The sequence below is a fragment of the Zingiber officinale genome, chromosome 6B, assembly GCF_018446385.1.
Source record: "Zingiber officinale cultivar Zhangliang chromosome 6B, Zo_v1.1, whole genome shotgun sequence".
Taxonomy (NCBI): domain Eukaryota; kingdom Viridiplantae; phylum Streptophyta; class Magnoliopsida; order Zingiberales; family Zingiberaceae; genus Zingiber; species Zingiber officinale.
Window position 1 is genome coordinate 41,639,918 of NC_055996.1, and position 20,852 is coordinate 41,660,769.

At 33.5% G+C, this 20,852-nt stretch overlaps 1 protein-coding gene across 2 annotated transcripts in view; it reads right to left on the reverse strand.

Moving 5' to 3' along the window:
• Positions 1 to 13,386: 13,386 nt before the first annotated feature.
• Positions 13,387 to 20,852, reverse strand: part of LOC121992376 (DExH-box ATP-dependent RNA helicase DExH11-like) — a 73,232-nt gene continuing 65,766 nt past the window's right edge. Inside the window, exons 19-23 of one of the 2 annotated variants that reach the window (XM_042546698.1) lie at positions 18,761 to 19,220; positions 18,077 to 18,291; positions 17,201 to 17,439; positions 13,872 to 13,998; positions 13,387 to 13,796 (exon numbers count right to left, since the gene is read on the reverse strand). In XM_042546698.1, coding sequence (XP_042402632.1) covers positions 13,584 to 13,796; positions 13,872 to 13,998; positions 17,201 to 17,439; positions 18,077 to 18,291; positions 18,761 to 19,220 — 1,254 coding nt within the window. In that variant the 3' untranslated portion in view covers positions 13,387 to 13,583. Of the gene's footprint in view, positions 13,797 to 13,870; positions 14,001 to 17,200; positions 17,440 to 18,076; positions 18,292 to 18,760; positions 19,221 to 20,852 lie in introns of those variants that run through there. The other variant, XM_042546699.1, reaches the window with a different exon arrangement.

Below are 20,852 nucleotides of genomic sequence, written 5' to 3' on the forward strand. Positions count from 1 at the left end.
GTGATCAACGATCGCAGGGCTTGGAGTAGGAGTCGCCCAAGGCTCCGAACCAAGTAAAAAATACTTGAGTCTTCTTTCTGTGTTGTGCTTCTAATTTCCGCTGCTTAACTCGATTTTCCGAATATGAAAAGTGTGAAAGCCACGAGCGTTATTCACCCCCCTCCCTCTAGCGCTTCTCGATCCAATAATTGGTATCAGAGCCCGGACTGCCAGAAGCTTTAACCGCCGACTGTGCACAAGAGCTATGGTCTGATTGAGCCATGTGGGTACAATATTGACCTCGAACAAAGAAAGTGGGAGCTCGTATGTTCAGATCAAGAGGATCAAACACTAGGTAGGAAGTCCTAGTTGCGACTAGGCAAGGAAGTCCTAGTAGGTCGGGTGGACCGAGGGGCAGAAAGACCTGGTGGGTCGAGGATCGAACGTGGAAAGCCTATGGTCCTTTGTTTGAGGGGGGATTATTGGAGTTGCAAGGTTGTAAACATAGTCCCACATTGAAAACACATGGGAAAGATCATGGGTTTATAAGAGAAAGATATCTCCATTGGCATGAGACCTTTTTGGTAGAGCCCAAGAGCAAAACCATGAGGGCTTAGGCCCAAAGTGGATAATATCATACCATTGTGGAGATATCTAAATTCTTTTCGATCTTATATATAATCTCTTTCAACCTGGACTCATTTGGGGCAATCTTAGGTGGGACAACTTCAGCTTCTCCATCGGATCTACAATTGGATCCATCTCTGGATTCTCCACACAGTCTTCTGTTCTGTGTGTGTCTTGGACTGGAAACTCTTCTTGCTAGAGTTTCCAGAACAACCGATCGAGCCGACCAATAAGCCATCCGACTCCATAAATCAGGTCATAATCAAGCTCCTTTATCTCCTCCCAAAACTCATGTTGTCATATATCATGACTAGCCATCTGAAAAATTAAAATTAAATAAGTTAATACAAAATTGACTAATCAGTACAAAACCAGCTTAATTCAATTTATACAGGCATAGTACCAACATAATAAATCAAGAAAAATAAATCTTCTCCATTTTTGGGAGTCTAAGTCGACCGACCCATTGGACCGGTCGATCAGAAATTCAGATCCTAAGCTTGATCCATTGTCCTTGTTAGAACTAATCTAATTAGAAAGGGATTTTTATTTACCTATGTTTTGTTATTGTGTAATCTAAGTTCATTTCAGTCAATCTCAAATTTATTGATCAAACTTAGGTCTGTTTGATCAAACCAATGCCCATTGGAGTGAGTCTGATCTATTAGAATAAATCTAATCTATTTGATCAAATTTGACCCATTAGAACAAATCTGGTCATTTGATCATATATATATATATATATATATATCAGTTTAAAAATTATGCATGGATTGCTACTGTATTAAAAAATAAACAAAAATTTTGGTTCTTTTAACCAAACTTCTTCTCATACATTTGATGAAGAAATCTTTTAATCGATTAAAACAATGGATTAAACAAATTTAATCAATTGAATCAATCGATTAAAACAATCGATTAAATAAATTTAATATATTAAAACAATCGATTATTCTTTCTTTCACCACTTTCTTCGCGTCACGCTACCCACATCGCACGCCGCGCATGTCGCACACCACGCAATTGTGACAGACATGGTCGCCGGCCACGAAGGCCAATCTCTAGCCTACTCTGGTTGTTACCGATCCTTTCTGGAACACCGTCGTCGGCATATCCCCGACTTGCAAAGCTGGTCGCCTATGACCTACTGTTGGTCTCACCAGCGTCCGCGAGGAGCAGAAACGGTGAGAATCAGCGTTTAGTGAGTCGCCGGCCTCAGGTGTGTTGTCGGCCATCCTGGACACCATCTCCGGCCCAGGAACTCGGTCGCCAATGACCTTCCGCGACGCTAGCCCTTCACCAGTGGAAGTTGCAACGCTGTTGCAATTTTCTAGACTGTCACAACACTATTCACAGTAGCAATGTATCCTCCGGCGAGCGACTTTGTCGCTAACTGCATCCCTCTTTCAAGACGTTGTCATCGGCGAGCCTTTACCATGACACGGAGTCACCGGCCTTGGCTTTTTTTGTAACACTTATGCGATCATGACTTAATCGCGATTTCAACGCAAAGGTAAGGGATGAACAAAGAATATGAACATTATCATGTAATTCAAACATGCATCATATTTTCTTTAGAATGCATACTACTCTGATACTAATGTGGCATTCTAAAGACATGAAAATAAAAACTGTAAACGGTAAATACTTACAGCGATCTCTCGCAGATCTACAATCGGCAATAGAATGTGATCTTCAGACTTGCTGTCGGAAGAGTGATCACAGAATCGGAAAGCTCTCCGCAATTTCACAAATCAAATCCCACCGCCTCAAATGTTCTCCCAGTCCACTCTATTCTCAATGCACTTCATTGTCTTTCTTCCGTGAATGATCTTTGGACGCACCCCTTATAAAGGAAAAATAATCCAGGGGTATAAGGGACAATTTGCCCCTAAGAAGTGGGCAACGTGGGTTTCCCCCACATTCCCATTTCCTACAATTACGACTAAAGTTCTCTCCTCGATCTATCCCAACAAGGATATTATCTAAGTTGAATCCAAGAACAAATGACGGATAGAGAGAAATTCACTAAAATTGATCACAAGACATATACTGTTGGATCGTGAAACGTCGATAGAGGGGGGGGGGGGGTGAATATCGATTCGAAAAACAACGAGTATAAACGCAGCGGAATAAGAAAATTGAACACAGTGGATTTACTTCGTTCGGAGCCTGTGACGACTCCTACTCGAAGGCCCGTACTCCGTGAGTACTTTCGTTGGGAAATTCACTAGCAATTCGAAAAATAGATTACAAGTTAAGTACAATATTGCTAATAAGGAAAAATTACCGACAATAAAAAGACTTAGAATAGAAAGGAAAAGCTTGTCGGAGATCGCAGCGCAGCAGGAGCACAAGGAAGCAGATTCTTCGTTCTGAGAGTTGTGTCCTTGAAGCTTGCTCACCCCCTTTGGAGGGGTCTCCAGAGCTTATCAGATCCCAAAAATTCGGATCAGATGAGGAGAGTTTGAATCTGGCTGATCCGAGTCGTCTCCAACTACTTGTTTGACACAGTCATCTTCCGAAGGTCATAACTTTTGACTCCAAACTCGGAATCAAGCTCTGTCAGTTGCTACGCGTGTAGAATTTGAAGCTCTACATTTGTATCTACAAAATAGAGTTAGAAAAATATATGTATAGATATTTTATATAGATTTATGAGTTAGGTCCTGTCTTCCCGAGACCAGAACCTAGTCAGGGTCTCAATTTAGGGATCCAAAATGGACCTAAACTGGACCGACGCCTACTGTCCCTTAACTGGGATGCGTCCTCATAGTCACTCTCCTTCAGTGACTTACCTTTACTTACCTGCCAGACGTTCGGTCAGTTCTTCGACCCGTCTGGACTTTGTGCCAGCTATCCGGTCAGCCCGTCAACCTAGTTGGACTTCGTGCCAAGCGTCCGGTCAGCCCGTCGACCCGCTTGGACTTCGTGCCAACTATCTGGTCAGTCCATCGACCTAGCTGGACTTCTCGCCAAGAATCCGGTCAGCCCATCGACCCGCTTGGACTTCGTGCCAGACATCCGGTCAGCCCGTCGACCTGTCTGGACTTAGCCTGCATACTCGATCAAAGCATTAGATAACGACAAACCTAACTTAACCTATTTTTCATTCATCAAAACCTGGGTTAAATCGTTAGTGCTAACCGCACCAGCAATCTCCCCTTTTTTGATGGAATGACAACTTAGTTAAGTTAGTGAAAACATATGCAAGAAAAAACAAGTAACAACATGCATTTATGTGGTTTTTAAGTTAGTTTGTATTTTTCTAGTTTTGCTAACTTAACCACCTAACCCTCCCCCTTTGGCATTCATCAAATAAGGACATAAGTCAAGTAATTAACAACACAGAATACAGACAAAGTAAAAATTGTAAGAAATGATGTCAAGTTAACTTGGGGGAGTTTAAACTTTTGAAAACTTGTTTAAAGCATTAGCTTTTAGCTTTTAGAAAAATAGCTAAGTTTAAATAGTCTAATTTTCAAACATAAGTGTATAAGTTCTAAATTTCAAGATCAAGTTTTAAATTTTCAAAACAAGTTTCAACATTGAAACGCTTTTCAAACATAAGTTTTCAAAACCAAAATTCCAAAACTAAGTTTGAAAAATCTATTTTTCAAAACTGATTGAAATTTATTTTTCAACACTAAGTTTGTAAAAGATTCAATTTTCAAAATTAAGGAAAATGATTTTGAGAAGCTTAGTTTGTAAACTTAAGTTTTGAAAAATCTAATTTCCACAATTTTTAATAACAAAGTAATTTTTAAAACTAATTTTTGTAAAATTTAACTTTCAAATCAAATTGTCAAAATTAAGTTAAATCAAATTTTAAGAACTAGATTTTTAAATTCAATTTTCAAAATTAAGTTAAATCTAATTTTCAAAATCAATTTTCAATAAAAAGTAAAACCCAATTCTTAAAAACAACTTAGTTTTATAAGAGTTAGTTTTCAAAAATAGGTTTAAGAAATTTTTAAGAAAACATTTTTCAAAGATAAATTTTAAAATATTTTAAATAAAGGGAAATTTTTAATTAATTCCTCCCCCTGAACCTGACATAAAATTTTGAAAATATTTGCTAAAAATATTCAAAGTAGAATTTTTTTTAAAAAAAAATTGAGGTAGAATTTTCTAGAGAGATTTTAAAGAGAAGATTAAAAAATAACACTTAAGGAGATAATTAAAAAAATAAACCTCCCCCTGAATTTGATACTCCTTTAATTTATTACTCCCCCTTAATATAATGCTAAGGTTTGAGTGTGTTAAATTTCAAGCCCTAACACATTTGTCTACCTAAGTGTTCTAGGGGATTCGGTAACACTTATATTATTTACATATTTATCTCTGTATCCTTGATATAATTGTTTATTTGAGTTTGATTAATCAATAATTAATATTAGATTCAGGTGGTTAAGCTTCAGTTTAAGGTTTAATAAGATAAATTTTATTAAATCAAAAATAGTTGGCCATTATCAATAATTTATTGTTTAATTTTTACTTGATTTAATAATTTAATACTTAATAAAATAATTTAAATTTCATATTAATTGATTGAGTTGGTCAATGAAAGTGCTAGTTATAATTATTATTTTTTATTTACTTCCTTTTAAGTGAGATTAATTTAGTTTGAAGTTAGCATGAAGTTAAAATTATTAGACACAGTTAAGTAAGGTTTAATTCAAGTCAATTTTAGTTCTCAAATGAAGTTAAACTTAAACAGTTAAGTTCTACTTATTAATTACATAATTAAGTTTAAAGTTAAAGTTAACAGAATTTAAGTTTTTAAGTTAGGTGTCTAAGTTTTAAATGAATTTAAAAGAATTATTATTATTATTATTTTTAAGGGATTTCTAACAGGATTTCTAAAACAGTGTTTAAAAGGATTTTAAAATGATTTTTATAATTATTTAATGGCAATTGACATACGTTCAATTCAGTTTTGATTTAAGATTTAAATTAATATAAGTAATTAATTTAGGTTTAAGTTTTAAGTTTAAGTTAAATTTTTAAATTTTAATTGTAATTTCAATATTAAGTTTTAATTTTCAGTTAGGTTAAGTTAAGTGTAAAAATAATTTAAAGATTAAAATAATGTTTAAGGTAAAAAAAAGTTTAAAATCTAAATAATAATTTTTAAAGTTTAAATAATCAATAAGAATAATTTTTTTTTAAGTTAACAAAATTTTATTGAGGTGAAAAATAATATTAAGAAGAATTTTTCAAAATGATTTATAAAAGATTTAATTTTTAAAAGACATTTTTTTTAAAACTGATTTTTGAAAGAGTTTAAAAGTAATTTTTAAATAATTTTTAAAATGGTTTTTAAAAGAATTTTTAAATAGTTTTTAAAATAATTTTTAAATGATTTTTAAAAGAGTTTTATAAATAATTTTTAAAATAAGGTTTAAAATAATTTTTAAATTTATTTTTAAAAGAGTTTTTAAATAATTTTTAAAAGAATTTTTCAAAGAGTTTTAAAATAATTTTAAAAAAAAATTAAAATAATTTTTTAAAGAGTTTCTAAATAATTTTTAGAAACAATTTTTAAAATAATTTTTAAAAGAGATTTTAAATAATTTTTAAAAGTGATTTTAAATAATTTTTAAGATGATTTTTAAAAGAGTTTTTAAATAATTTTTAAAATAATTTTTCAATAATTTTTTTAAAGGATTTTAAAAGGATTTTTAAAAAAGATTTTTAAAAGGATTTTTAAAATAGTTTTTTAAAAAGATTTTTAAAATAGTTTTTAAAAGGATTTTTAAAAGAGTTTTTAAATAGATTTTTAAAATAGTTTTTAAAAAGATTTTTAAAAGAATTTATTTTTAAAATAATTTTTGAAAGGATTTTTAAAAGTATTTTTTAAAATAGTTTTTAAAAAGATTTTTAAAATAATTTTTAAATAGTTTTTAAAAGTATTTTTGAAAGAATAATTTTTAAAATAATTTTTTAAAAGGATTTTTAAAATGATTTTTAAAATGATTTTTAAAATAGTTTTTAAAAGGATTTTTTTTTAAAAAAATCATTTTTAAAATTTTTTTTTAAAAAAAGACTTTTTTTTAAAAGATTTTTTTTAAAGAATAATTTTTAAAAAGATTTTTAAAGGGTTTGTAAAATGATTTTTTTTTTAAAAGAAAATAATTTCTTTTAAGTTAAATTTTTTTTAAAACTAATTTTTTATAAAAAATATTTTTAAAATAATTTTAATTTTAATTTTAATTTTAACTTAATTTTAATTTTAATTTTAATTTTAATTTTACTTTAATTTTAAATTAATTGTAATTTTTAGTTAAATTTAATTTTCTCTAATTTTAATTTAATTTTAAGTCCTTAGTCATCTCACCTGATCTAAATTATCAATTAGGGAATCTTATTATTTTGTGAGATGAATTAGATTCTATTTTAGGATTTGGTTTAACTTTGTGTTAGATTTAGCTTTGGATCTAACAAATAGGCATTCTTTGGATAAACTTCTGGGCTATGGTGAGTCACTTGGACATCATTAGAGTAACCATACCTTCGAGGTTTTCCAAATAGTCATATCCACTGGACTTAGTACAAAACCTTGGTCTAACTGGTTAGGATCCATAAAGGGTAACTTCGGTCAGTTCCACTTAGCCAAATGCACCAGGTGGAAGTCATATCTTCCTAAACATGCATAGACTAAGCTTCCCTAACGTACTATCATCCAAGACTTCACCAGTACCGTTGGTCAAGTTAAACTATTATCCCTTTTGAACTAGTCCTAATTACCCTGCCAGGTACATTAGTTATTGGTTACCCTGTCGGGTAAATTAGTTTTGGAGGTGCCAGCTATTCTGGAATCTCCCCCTAAATTATTGATTTTCCTTTTAAGATTTTTTTGTTTTAGTTTTAATTTGAAATTTAGATTTAAGTTTTAAATTTTGAATTAATTAAATTGGTCAAATTATCCTTCTTTAAGAGAGTGTATTTAATATTTAAATTTTCTTTCAATTTTAATTTTATTAAGTTAATTGAATTGTCTTTATTTAATGGATTATCGTTAACGATTGAGTTTTTATTAATTTTTAAATTTGAATTAATTAAATTATATTTCTTTAAAGGTTTATCTTTTAATCTTTTATTAACTGTTAATTTTAAAATTTTCAGATTATCTTTGTTTAATATGTTATCTTTAATATTTAATTTTAAATTTGTTAAATTTATTTTTGATTTTATCAGAGTGTTTTTCAAAAAATTTTAGGTTTAAATTTGAATTTTTAGATTTATTAATTATTTTCAGATTTTTTGCATTTTCTAAATTAATGATATTTGTTTTATCAGAAAATATCCTAGGGATATTTTCTAAATTAATTATATTTGTTTTATCAGAAAATATCCTAGGGGTATTTTTGCAAGAATTCTCATGTACACTATTTTCACATATACTTTCAGACATATCCAAATTAACATGCACATATTTTAAACTACTACTAGCAAGGGTGTTTTGGTAAATATTACTAACCTTGAGCGCAACTCCTAATTCAGCAGGCTTCTCCATTGGATCTGACTCGAGTTCGGATTCGATTTTGGCTTGATCGTCTGACTCCAACGGCTTCTCGTGAAGCTTGATCAACTGGGTCCAAAGCTCACACGCATTCTTGCACTTTTCTAGTCTGCATAAAACATTGTTAGGTAAAACACTACAAATAATTTTACTTACATTTTTGTTCAGTTCCGAGTCCTGAGAGGGTTTTCTCAATATTAGCACATAATCAAAATCTAAGCTTCCTAAGAAGCATTCCATTAATCGCTTCCAATAGTTGAAATCTTGATCGTATGGTGGTGGTTCGTGAGGGTTCCGTCCTTCAAGAAGAGTCATTGAATGCTGAAGATGGAAAACTAAAAAGTGGTGCCAAGACTTGGTCTTGGATTAGCAGTGCGAGAAGAAAGAAGAGTAATGAAAAAGAGCTAAATCGGTGTTGCACCAATTTAGTTTTAATTACGAAAAAAAAATTCAAAAAGGTAATAATACCAGTTTGGAGTTATGCGAAAAACTGAAAGCCGAAAAAAAAAATTAAAAGAAATGTTTCTCCCCCTGTCTGATTGGTGGTTGCACCAAATCAGAGCGGTACCTGCTCTGATACCACTTGTTGGATCGTGAAACGTCGATAGAGGGGGGGGTGAATACCGATTGAACACAGTGGATTTACTTCGTTCGGAGCCTGTGACGACTCCTACTCGAAGGCCCGTACTCCGTGAGTACTTTCGTTGGGCAATTCACTAGCAATTCGAAATATAGATTACAAGTTAAGTACAATATTGCTAATAAGGAAAAATTACCGACAATAAAAAGACTTAGAACAGAAAGGAAAAGCTTGTAAGAGATCGCAGCACAGCAGGAGCAAAAGGAAGCAGATTCTTCGTTCTGAGAGTTGTGTCCTTGAAGCTTGCTCACCCCCTCCTTTTATAGCCCTTTGGAGGGGTCTCCAGAGCTTATCAGATCCCAAAAATTTGGATTAGATGAGGAGAGTTCGAATCTGGCTGATCCGAGTCGTCTCCAACTACTTGTTTGACACAGTCATCTTCCGAAGGTCATAACTTTTGACTCCGAACTCGGAATCAAGCTCTGTCAGTTGCTACGCGTGCAGAATTTGAAGCTCTACATTTGTATATACAAAATAGAGTTAGAAAAATATATGTATAGATATTTTATATAGATTTATGAGTTAGGTCCTGTCTTCCCGAGACCAGAACCTAGTCAGGGTCTCAATTTAGGGATCCAAAATGGACCTAAACTGGATCGACGCCTACTGTCCCTTAACTGGGATGCGTCCTCACAGTCACTCTCCTCCAGTGACTTACCTTTACTTACCTGTCAGACGTTCGGTCAGCCCTTCGACCCGTCTGGACTTTGTGCCAACTATCCGGTCAGCCCGTCGACCTAGCTGGACTTCGTGCCAAGCATCCGGTCAGCCCGTCGACCCGCTTGGACTTCGTGCCAGCTATCTGGTCAGCCCGTCGACTTAGCTGGACTTCTCGCCAAGCGTCCGGTCAGCCCGTCGACCCGCTAGGACTTCGTGCCAGACATCCGGTCAGCCCGTCGACCTATCTGGACTTAGCCTGCATATTCGATCAAAGCATTAGATAACGACAAACCTAACTTAACATATTTGTCATTCATCAAAACCTGGGTTAAATCGTTAGTGCTAACCGCACCAACATATGCGCCATAAATAAAATGAGGGTCAATGCTTTATTTCATTAAATAAACACTAAGTTACTCCCTAATCCTAGAATTAGGGAGGCTACTTCATGGCGTTGGAGTAACAAACAAAAGACATGGTTTTACAATGTAAAGAGATTAAGTGTAGAAGGAACCCAATGTCTTCAAAAGAACTCCAATCGGCGTTGCAACCTTCACCTCCTTGAGAGACGACTCTCCCAAGGAGGGTTTCTATCACAAATCCATGTATTCTTAGACGATCCTTTAGCTCGAGGCCTTGGGTTCCTTTTATAGAATTTGAGGGTGACTCAGTCTTTGACGGAATACAAATTTTTGGAGCCAAGTCAAGTAAGTGCGCCATTACCGTATTGGAGAACACGACATGTCCGCGTTGTTTCTTGAACCCTAGGCCTGAAAGAGTAGTGTTTGGCATGATCGTGCCAGGTGGCACGCCCTACCTGTGTTGGCCGTTGGAAGCTTCAAATATGCTATGTTTGTGCACCTTGCCTCTAAGTATGGGCAGGACCATGGTAGCCAGTGCTAGATGCTGGATAGAGGCTTTTCATCTTCCAAATGAGTCCAAACCAAGATCTTCATGCCCTATCAATAATAAACACAAAAGAGCAATCTCCTGTACCAAAATGATCAAAATGCATGAAAATGATAGGAGTAAATGGAAACATGCTCGTGCAATATCTAAAATAGATGCAAAATAAGCCTAGAAATATAGGTATGAATTATGTGCATCAACGAGTAAGGCATTGCCCGGAGGAGTGGTGTAGATGCTATTGACCTTGTGACCACTGGGCAATTGTTAAAGCTCTCAAACAAGGTTGTGGCGCCTTGGGCTTCTTTGTTGATGGACAATCTTGATGGGGGTGCTAAAGATAATTCAAGCTAAGGGAGGCAGATAGTTGAATGCTTAGTTATGAAAGAGCAACAAGGAGTTGGTTTCTAGAATATTCGTCTTATTTTGAGTGTGGTTTTATAACATGTTTACCCATGGATGGTAAATTCTTGGTCAAAAATATTTTCACCTTATGTGAAACTTACTGAAAACTTGGAACCCTCAAGTTCGTAAACCTTCAAGGTGGTGGTGAAAATATTGTTTCATTGTTGTACGTGCATAATGTATGTATAGGATATCCATAAAGATGTGGTTGGAGTTGAGCTTCCTAATTATGAATCTTGGAGGAAGTTATGTATTGTTGGAACGTGCGTCCCCCAAGTGGTCTTGTGTAATTATGGGTTTTGATGTTTAGGCAAACAATTTAAGTTTGAATTTGTGTTTGTGTTTGATTTGTGTTGTAGAGATTTAGGCATACACATATAAAGATGACATGGCACAACGAAGGTCATGGGTACCAAGTGGGACAAGATCTATGGAGATCTAAAAAGAGTGGTATGGGACACTCGAGATGTCGTAGGATGAGAAACATCGAAAGTAGCTGTGTATGTGAAGTAGAGTATGTAAGTGGAGCATGAAGGATGATATAGAAAGAGACCCAAGGACTTGGTGTATCCATGGGACAAAAAGCTTGATAAACAATTGTTGGAGAAGCACTATGTGAGCGAGCGAGAAGAATGACATGGGGAAATAGCCAAAGGCTTGATGCATCTAAAGAATGAGAAGATGAATAGGAGAAGATCTCATGGAAGTAGACAATTGCTGTCAAGCTGTGTTTAAAGCAAATTATTCACAGGCAAAATTAATTTTCGGCCTAGGCAGAGTCGGTCATTGAATGGGTTGTAGTCAACATCTCAATTGAGTGAAAATGTTAAAAGTTGACTGATTGCCAATGAGCAATCTAATATAGGTTGGATGAAGTAGTCACTAAAGGAATCAAAGAAATAGAGGAAACGATCAAGATCTACTAGATTCAGTCAAGGATAATTGATTAGCAGCTAATAGCTAGTTAATTAGTAATGAAGCAATCTTTGAGGGAGATAGAGGAAATGGCTGCGAATTATACTAATTTAGCATGAAGCAACGTTAATTAGCATAGCATGTAATTGACGTTTAGTATATAGCCTTTATTGATGGTGGTATGTGTGTTTAGTTATGAATTTGAGATGAGTGCAAACTTTAGTATAGCCTATATTGATGGGGGTATGTGTGTTAGTTATGAATTGAGAAGTTGTCACTTGATGCCTATGGGTACACCATAGGATAAATTATGAAACCTGTGGTTTGGAATATTAATCGAATCTCACAATATTTCATTGGTTTTGGATACTTAATGTTAGTCAGATTTGTCAAGGAGATGGATTTTAAGTGTAGGCTTGAGTAGTGACCCTAGTGGCACGGAATGTTGATTTTTTTTTTATATATATAGATATCCAACTCTTCGAACCGATTAATATTGATCCATTTTATTATCATGATTAGTTGTTTTATTGTTTTGACCCTGCATTATTTAATAGAGCATTTTGCTACAACTATTAGCCTCAGATTTGTAGTGGGTGTGCATTGGAGAAGGAATAAGTTTTGAGGCATGAATACGACAAAGCAATATTGTATTCTACGGTGAAGGTATGGGTTGTTAGTGTTTAGAAGAATATTGTGGGTATTAAACAAAGATAATTAGGATTAGTTAAGATTAAATATAGCTGAACCAGCATATCTGAGTGCTGATTTAGTGTTGTTTAATAATTGAATAAGGGGTGTTCTAGTTATGATGTTGTGCACTTTGATTGAGGTGTCAGGTTCGAGCACCCCCTGCGTAGGCTCTTATCAATTAAGTGGTACCGTTCATCCAAAAATCTATTCGGGGGTTTTTGATAAGAGGTCGTTTCGACGGTGGTGTCAGCCACTATAAAAAGTTTACCCATACAGTTTTATGACGTGATCGAGCATAACCTCTCTCATGTCTTGACCATTTGCACTAATGGCTAGTAGTCATCCGTGATTTACCTCTTCCGTATTGACCTAGGGACGGATTGACGGGGGCGCTTGGGGCGAGCGAATCGTCTTTTGCCACATGATATAGTGTTGTTTAAATTCAATTTGGTTTCAATTGGAATTAGAGATTAGCCAAAATGCAGGTCAAGGTGGATGGTATATTAGTTTTGCTTTATACTCAATTCCAAGGTTTGTTGGTTGAACCAACAATGAACTAATTCGAATTGATTTGGTTCAACTAAGTTGGCATCTTAAGGTTCAATAAAATCCCTCCCTAATTGAGGCTAACTTCACCCTCACCTCATCATATGTTTTAGGCGTCTGAGTGTCTATCAGGTGGTATGCTCATCCTTGAATTGAAATTCGAAAAAACATAAGAAACACATCTTTAAGTGTTATGCCATTTGCACGTATTGGACACCTGCTGCTAAGGTGCTATATTGACCCTTCAAGTCAGTTTCACTCGGACTCAATGGCATATAATAAAAGATTCAAAAACAGATGCGTGAGATAGATAGATCCCTAGCATTCATTTAGCCTGGTGGTGGTTCTATTATTATATATGAAGCAAGATTCAACTCGTCTATGGAACAATTTGTGGAAATCAACGCCATTCAAAAATACTGAACTAGGTAACACCGAACCCAGAAATGACTCAACAACTTCATTCAAGACAAGCTAATTGGAACTGATCTTCAAATTAAATTTGATGACTATTAGCAAGATGTAGATAACACTAATAAAATCCTAACAATTTACAGCCAATGAGACAAACACTTTGCTATTAACACAATGTTTACGAATGTGTGAAATTGTCTTTTTACGATGACAAGTGAAATCTATTGTGCCATTTCTAGGATGATACAAGATTAATGGCAACAAGAGCTGTGTTCAAACTCCTGTCACATACAAGCTAGCTGCAAACACAATGTCACGTTTTATAGCATTTGAAGCTGTTTCCATCTTCTTGTAAAGGCTGGAGTTGCCCATTATTGAGGCTGCGTTCTTGAATTCACGACATGTTTCATCCAGTCTAACAATAGTTCTTACTATGAGACCTTCAGGTACGTCAGTGAGTTCACAAATATCAGCAAATGGGGTTCCCTGAAATGCATAAATAAAATATCAGAGGACTTCTGAATCATGTAAAATACAGTGAAAAGTGTCTAAAACTCAGACCTTTGCCCATTCGTATACAACTTCAACAAGGCCAAACTTGAGATTGTCTCGTGCATATTCCACTGGATCAATAGAGAGTTTAAACTGTGCCTGGAGTTGACCCAATCTAATCGCTGTATCATATAACCTAATGCAGGTAGGAAGGGAAGATAAAGCTATAAATAATAAGATTCTTGAGGTTCTAACTGATGTAATTGGCAATTTAATACAATGTAAAAAACATCAAAACACGGTTTTATACATGAAACATTAATAAGCACAAATATTTATCTTTCACCAACGTCTAAATCAACCGTAAGCCAATGTTTCATATAACAAATCTAAAGAAATAACACATCAATTCAAGGCTTTCCCTGAAGGGAGAAGGATGCATGATAATATTCATGTTGTAAGTGAGATTGTACATTCTTTTTATAAACAAATCTGAAGAAATTGTGAAGGTTGATTTAGAAAAAGATTATTGATAATGTTACTTGGACAGCTATTATAACTATATCGAGGCCTTCGGGGTTTCCTAAACACTTCCTTTGCTGGATTAGAGGACGGTTGACCTCAAGTTTACTTCATTCTAATATGGAAAGTCAATGGAGTGTATTGAGTAATAGTTGCTAACTGGAATGTTGGACCATATGTTAGATGAAAATCTTTCCATGAAATTTTCTCATAATTTTTATGACGATAACCTATCTTACAAATTACAAAGTCCATGTCAGACTTACAAGTCTGAAATTCATATCAGTGTAGTATGAGCCCACAAGAATTCAAATTTCAAATGTTCTTGGACATACTGTTTCAAGTATCTTGGGGCATATCTTAAGAATCTTCATACATTTTTTATTAGAATAATTTAACACCCGTATATACAATTGTGTCTACAAAAGAAAAAAAAAGTCACTAATCCTTCAACTACCACAAGCAAAAATAAAAAAGTAAAAAAAAATCCTAAAAAATCAGCTATAAAAAAGAGAAATAAATTAATCCTCCAATAGAAAAATAAATCAACAATCACCGCCAAAGCTTTTATCCCACTAAGTGAGATTGACTGATCCCCTACGCCATTAATGGCTAGATCTCTTAATATATCCTCATTTATATTTTAAAAAAAAAATATTTTATTTTATTGTTGCTAAACAAGTCTTCTTTGATCTCATTCTTCTTTTATTAATGTTCGTATTTCTCATGTTCTCACATTGCCTAACTTAACAATTATCTTACTACGGCTAAAATTAATAAACTTAAATTACATATATTGTCTTTACTAAGGTTAAAACCTTTTTACTTTTAATGTTTTAATGTTTTTGCCAAAATTCAAACTTAGCACTCCTTCACGTGTTTCATCAACGAAACAAATGTCATCTACAAATAACATACACCATAGTAATGTATCTTAAATGTGTTCTCCATTCATGACTAGTGCAAAAAGGTATGGATTTAGAATTAATCCTTGATGTAACTCTTATAAATCAACCTTTCAAAATAAAAGTGATTTTCTAGTGATTTCTAAATGACTCTTTAATGCTCAATATTCCAACATGTCTGAAGTTTGTTGGTGGAGAGAATAACACTAAAGACAGGAAGCTATCAATTAAAAATCTCTCAGGCTAATTAATTCAACTATGAGCTCTATGCAAATGTGACGAATGGAGATCAATCTATGCCTAATCACATAAGTTTAATTTGATTAAATAGAGGATAGTGACTACTAGAAGGATAGTGACTGATTGAGCCTAGGTGCATGGAGGAAGATATAGTGTTAGTCATTCGTAAATGAAAACGCGAGTGGGGTGTTCATCTTGGGCTTCCAAAAAAAATCAGTGGTGTATTTAGGAACTGAAAGGTTGTTTGATGGTACAGATTGGGAATTGAGATAATTGAGACATTCGATTAAATGGTGGCATGTGAATTTGAAGAGCTAGGCTAGTGCAGGAGCTTATACAGAGATAAATGGAGCGTTAATTGTCTTTATTCAATTTTCTCAAATCTATTAGTGAACGAAACTTTTAACTTTTTAACATTCCTAATAGTAAGTGTGTGGACAAATGGATAATAGATGTAGTGCTGATGGAGTGTTGTCAGCTAAGGTTTCTTATAATTTTACAAGAGAAAGGAGTCTGGCAAAAATGAATCAGCATAAGATGAATTTAGAATTTGTTTATTTTTCCACGATATGCACCATTCAAAAGAGGATCATATGCATTTGGCAAGTATTCTTGTTTATTCCCATCATTGCATAATCTGGTCATTTTTTCTAGTATATCTAGAGTAAGAGATACTTTTTTTCTATAATTTTTATTCTACTTATTAATTCATTACTCAAGTTGTAATTTTTTTTTGCTCATTGGTAGAAACCCAATAATTATATAGGTCTTCATGGATACATTTTTCTGTCATGTACAAAGAAATCTTATGTTCTATCATTTTTTTAAAAAATCAATAAACTAGGTGGTGATTGCATACATCCAGTTACTCATGATCAATCTAGATACCTCTCCCAACAAATGGAATGTGCTGATAGACGATCTGAGAGATTTTTAGTAAATTGTAATTTATTAGGCTGATGATTTTTAAGCATTCACTTCTACTACTGTGGAAACCATGATAAAACAACAATGAGAGACTTAAGGCCTGATCTCTGGTTAATACTGAAGCTTTGGTAAGGAGAATAGAAGTGCCTAAATATGAGAATGTGTTGTCAGCAGGAGTTCTTAGAGAGGTGGAAACTGCATTTTATTGATAGAAAAGTTATGCAACTGGGATTGCGAAAGCTGACCCTAAGGTGGTTGTTGTGGAAGACCCTGTAGTTTGGGGTTCTTTTACAACACAAAGTATGTGAGCTACATATGTGGGCCAAGTTTCAAGTAGTAGGTTGGATATGTGAGCTACATATTATTGATCAAACAAGTTTAAGCTATGCGAATAGAAGAAAACACCAACTTAATTTATGGTAATTAGTATGCAGCATTATATCAAATTATTCTACATTGTATTGTTTAGGCTGGTTATTCAAATGCCGATCAAGCAATAGCACATTTCACTCTCCCGCCTAGGTTTCATTTGAAACACTGTCCATTAAGAGTACTAAATTTACCATCATCACTAACCACTTGGGTTATGAAATTTTGTAGAATTTATTTACGTGGGAGATACAATGGTGATGGTGATCAGTGAAAAAAATATTAACTATAGGTGGAAAGGTGATAATAAAAAAACTGTAGTATATAATTATAACTGTCGGATAATAAAAAAAATTAACTACAGACATTAGATTCTGAAACCGTATATTTCAAAAACAAAGCATCATTTTGTAGGATATTATATAATTATACTACCTTTTTTTTGCATAAGCCAGCTTAGGAGTAAGTGATGGTTCAGTAGTGTTGTTCTGTTGGAAAACAAGAGAAGACATAATTGCAACTGCCTCTTCAGGTTCCAGATCATCCAATTGGTTCTCAAACAAACATTCTGTGCATATCAGTTCCTCCCCAGAGTTCATTTCACATGCAACCCGACCCTTCAATTGAACAACAAGATCAGAATCAATACAGTAGATCTCCTTGAGCACATCAATCTGCATATTGAGGCATAATGAATTAGTTTATTTAAGGAATCAATTGGTTTGAATGATCTTAAGGAATACAGGTAGACAAAAGAAAAAAATAATCAACGTGATAAAATTTTGAATATCACTAGTGAAAAGCTTTGCATGGATCTCAACATAGGGATACAATTTATAAAGCCAAGTCCAAATAATTGGGAAGAAATATGGCTTGATGATGATGAAGGTATATTGTACAATTACTCAAATTCAATCCAAACAACCGAAACCACAATATCATATCTATGAGCGGTTTGCATGCATCAATTTTAGTAACAAGCATTACCGGCACACAGATTTATACTTGTTTTTGAAAACTGCAACAAGATGGAAGCTAGTCGGATCAAAATTCCTTTCAAGAACAGTGTTTGCAGAACAGTTTGCTGACATTAGTGTCAATAATACCCAAAAGATCAAAACTTTAAATCATCATCCCAGCACAGTCAAGGAGATAATCCAAGCTTCAAATAATATATATCTATTTCTATAATCCCATCGTTATTACAATCTGGCCTTTGCAGATCAGCATTTATCTTTGTAGGAACAAATTCTTTTGATATTAAAATGAAATTATAATGCATCAGGAAGAATGGAGTATATTTGAACATACCCGGCCTTGAAAGTCTGGCATTTGCTGAAGAGCATCATCTGACATTTGGAATTTTAAAGCATTGACTTCTTCTTTGTGCCTACTTTGCTCCTTCATCAACATGATATGTTCATTCAACTTTGTGCAACCATGGCATTTGTTCTCACTCATATTTTGCAAAAATTCATTGTAAATATGATACATTTGCACAAGAGCCATATCTTTCAATTTGAGATCTAAGAAGTAAAAAAAAAAAAACAAGCATTAAAGAAAGAAAACTAGAAAACAATTTTCAAGAGAAAGGGGTCATGAATCATAGATCTTTTTCAACCCAATCATAAAAGTTTAACTGCCATCAACTATCATATAAGAGAGTAAAAGAAGCAGTGCAAAAACAATTCAAGTATGATCTGCATATGCTATATGACACACTGTCCAATGACTTTATTATTCTATGCAGGACACATACATATTCCACAATTGTATTTTCTTTGACCTTCAGATCTGTATTTTCTTTTTGTGGATGGATTATTGCCCTAACTATTTAAATTCAGTTCTCTTAGAATGAAATTTTAGTTTCAATTTTTTGACAGAAGATATTTGTGAGCTGCGATGAAAAGAATAACTGGGATATTTGCAAGTATAGCTATATACATAACAGAACAGTCATATAGCTGCCTTTATGGCTAAGGAAATAAAACACACCTTTTACAGCATCCAGAGCAGGAGGAAATTTGTTTCCATCAGGTTTCTGTTTTAGCAATTCCTGAACAGTTTTTGCATATGCAATGTTGCTTGCATCCTCAAGAAGTCGGACTTGATCAATCTTCATTTTGCAATTGCAAATAGAGATGATATCTTTGTTCTCCATTTCTGTAACAGCATAGTTAATCCCAGAAGCACTACCATAATGGGGCAATTTTATGTTTATAGCTCCAGATCCTTTCCTTGAAGTAATGGATGAAAAATACTCTTCTTCTGTACCACGCTTTCCTTTAGGAGTAATAAAATAACCTTGTTGAAAACTTTGATTCTCTTGTATTTTGTTCAAGGGACATGAAGCTTGCATAGACGAAGCAGTAGCAGTAGTCAATACTAAAATGATATATTGTTTATTAGCAGCAGCAGGAGTCTTCAGAACAACACCAAGTAAGTGGTCTTCTGCCTACCATTCAGTCAAAACATAATTCCAATAAAAAATGGCATCCACAGGAACAAGTTTGTAGAAATGGAAACATGTGGAATTTTAAGGGATAAGTATTTAGACCACTCTAGAGAAGATATTATTGAATATGTGAATGAAAAAATATATATATACTATTGAATTTTATTTAATAAATATATTATATATTTAAAAATCCATAATTAAAACGTCAATAGGTCCCAAACTCAAATGAAAAAGGTTGAGGGTTGCATTTGGTTGTTAGTCAACATTAAACACTAGTGAATGTTATATGAATGGATCTATCAACTATTGTGCTAATGCTAAGTTACTCTCCTGAAGGAACACATTATAAGTTCCAACTGCAATGACCGCTATATCTCCGTGTGAACTTGGGTGTAGTGTTAAATACGCAAAAGTTCTCATGTCATAAGTTAGATAAGAACAAACATTATATTGAACATAGAATATAGGAATGCTCACTAGTAGAGCAATGAAGATAGTAGATACAATGATTAGGATAAAAATTAATATTTTATATTTATAAAAGATAAAATGGGTAGGAGAGCAAGCAAAAATGATAGAGACACAGCAAGGAGTAAAACAAGAAATACAATAAGTATTGTTGTAAATAGTTCGTTAAAGTAAAGAGTAGTTAAAAAGAGGATAAGATTATAACTCTCAAGATAGTGGTGACCAAAGAAAATATTAATGTGATTAACATATATGCACCTCAAGTAAGATTAGAAGAAGACACCAAATATAAATTTAAAAAAAAAAACCTAGATGAGGTAATACAAAAAATTCTATCAAACAAAATAATTTAATAGGAGATCTAAATGATCATCTAGAGTAAGAAATGAGCAATATGATAAGGTGTGAGGTTAGAGTTTTGGAACAAGAAATAAAAAATAAAAAACTATATTGGATTCTATGATAGTAAATGAATTTTTCATAGCTAATACGTATTGTTTTACATTAATCATGGATGACCTCACAAGAAATATGCAAGATATATTACCAAGATGTTTGTTGTTTGCAGATGATATTATTTTGATAGATAAGATATGTTAAGGAATAAATCTAAGCTCGATTTTGGTGAGAAACAATATAAGTGAAAGAATATATGAAATTTAAATTTAGCAATCTTAGACAATAGTATGACAAAGTTACCCATAACTGAGAGCTTTAAATATTTAGAATCAATTTTGCAAACGTATGGAGGGGTTAAAAGAGATATCTTATATAAAATGTAAATAGGAGGGCTGAAATGGAGTAGAGCATTAGATGGTCCTTGTGATCGTAAAGTATCGCAACGGAAGTTCTACAAAATGACATTAAACCAGTTATACTATATGTAGTTGAATGTTGGACTATATCTCGAGCACACAAGTAGAATATAAGACCCGTAAAGATGAGGATGTTAAGATGGATGTATGGATATACAAGGATCAATAGAATTAGAAATGAGAATATTAAAGAAAAAGTCGGGGTTGCATTTATTGAGAGAAAACTCACACATTTAAGATTATTTAGATGACTAATAAATACTTCAATTAGGTTATATGAAACTATGACAAATACGCACATTAAATGAGGACGAGAAATACCAAAAAAAAAGACTTGATTAATAAC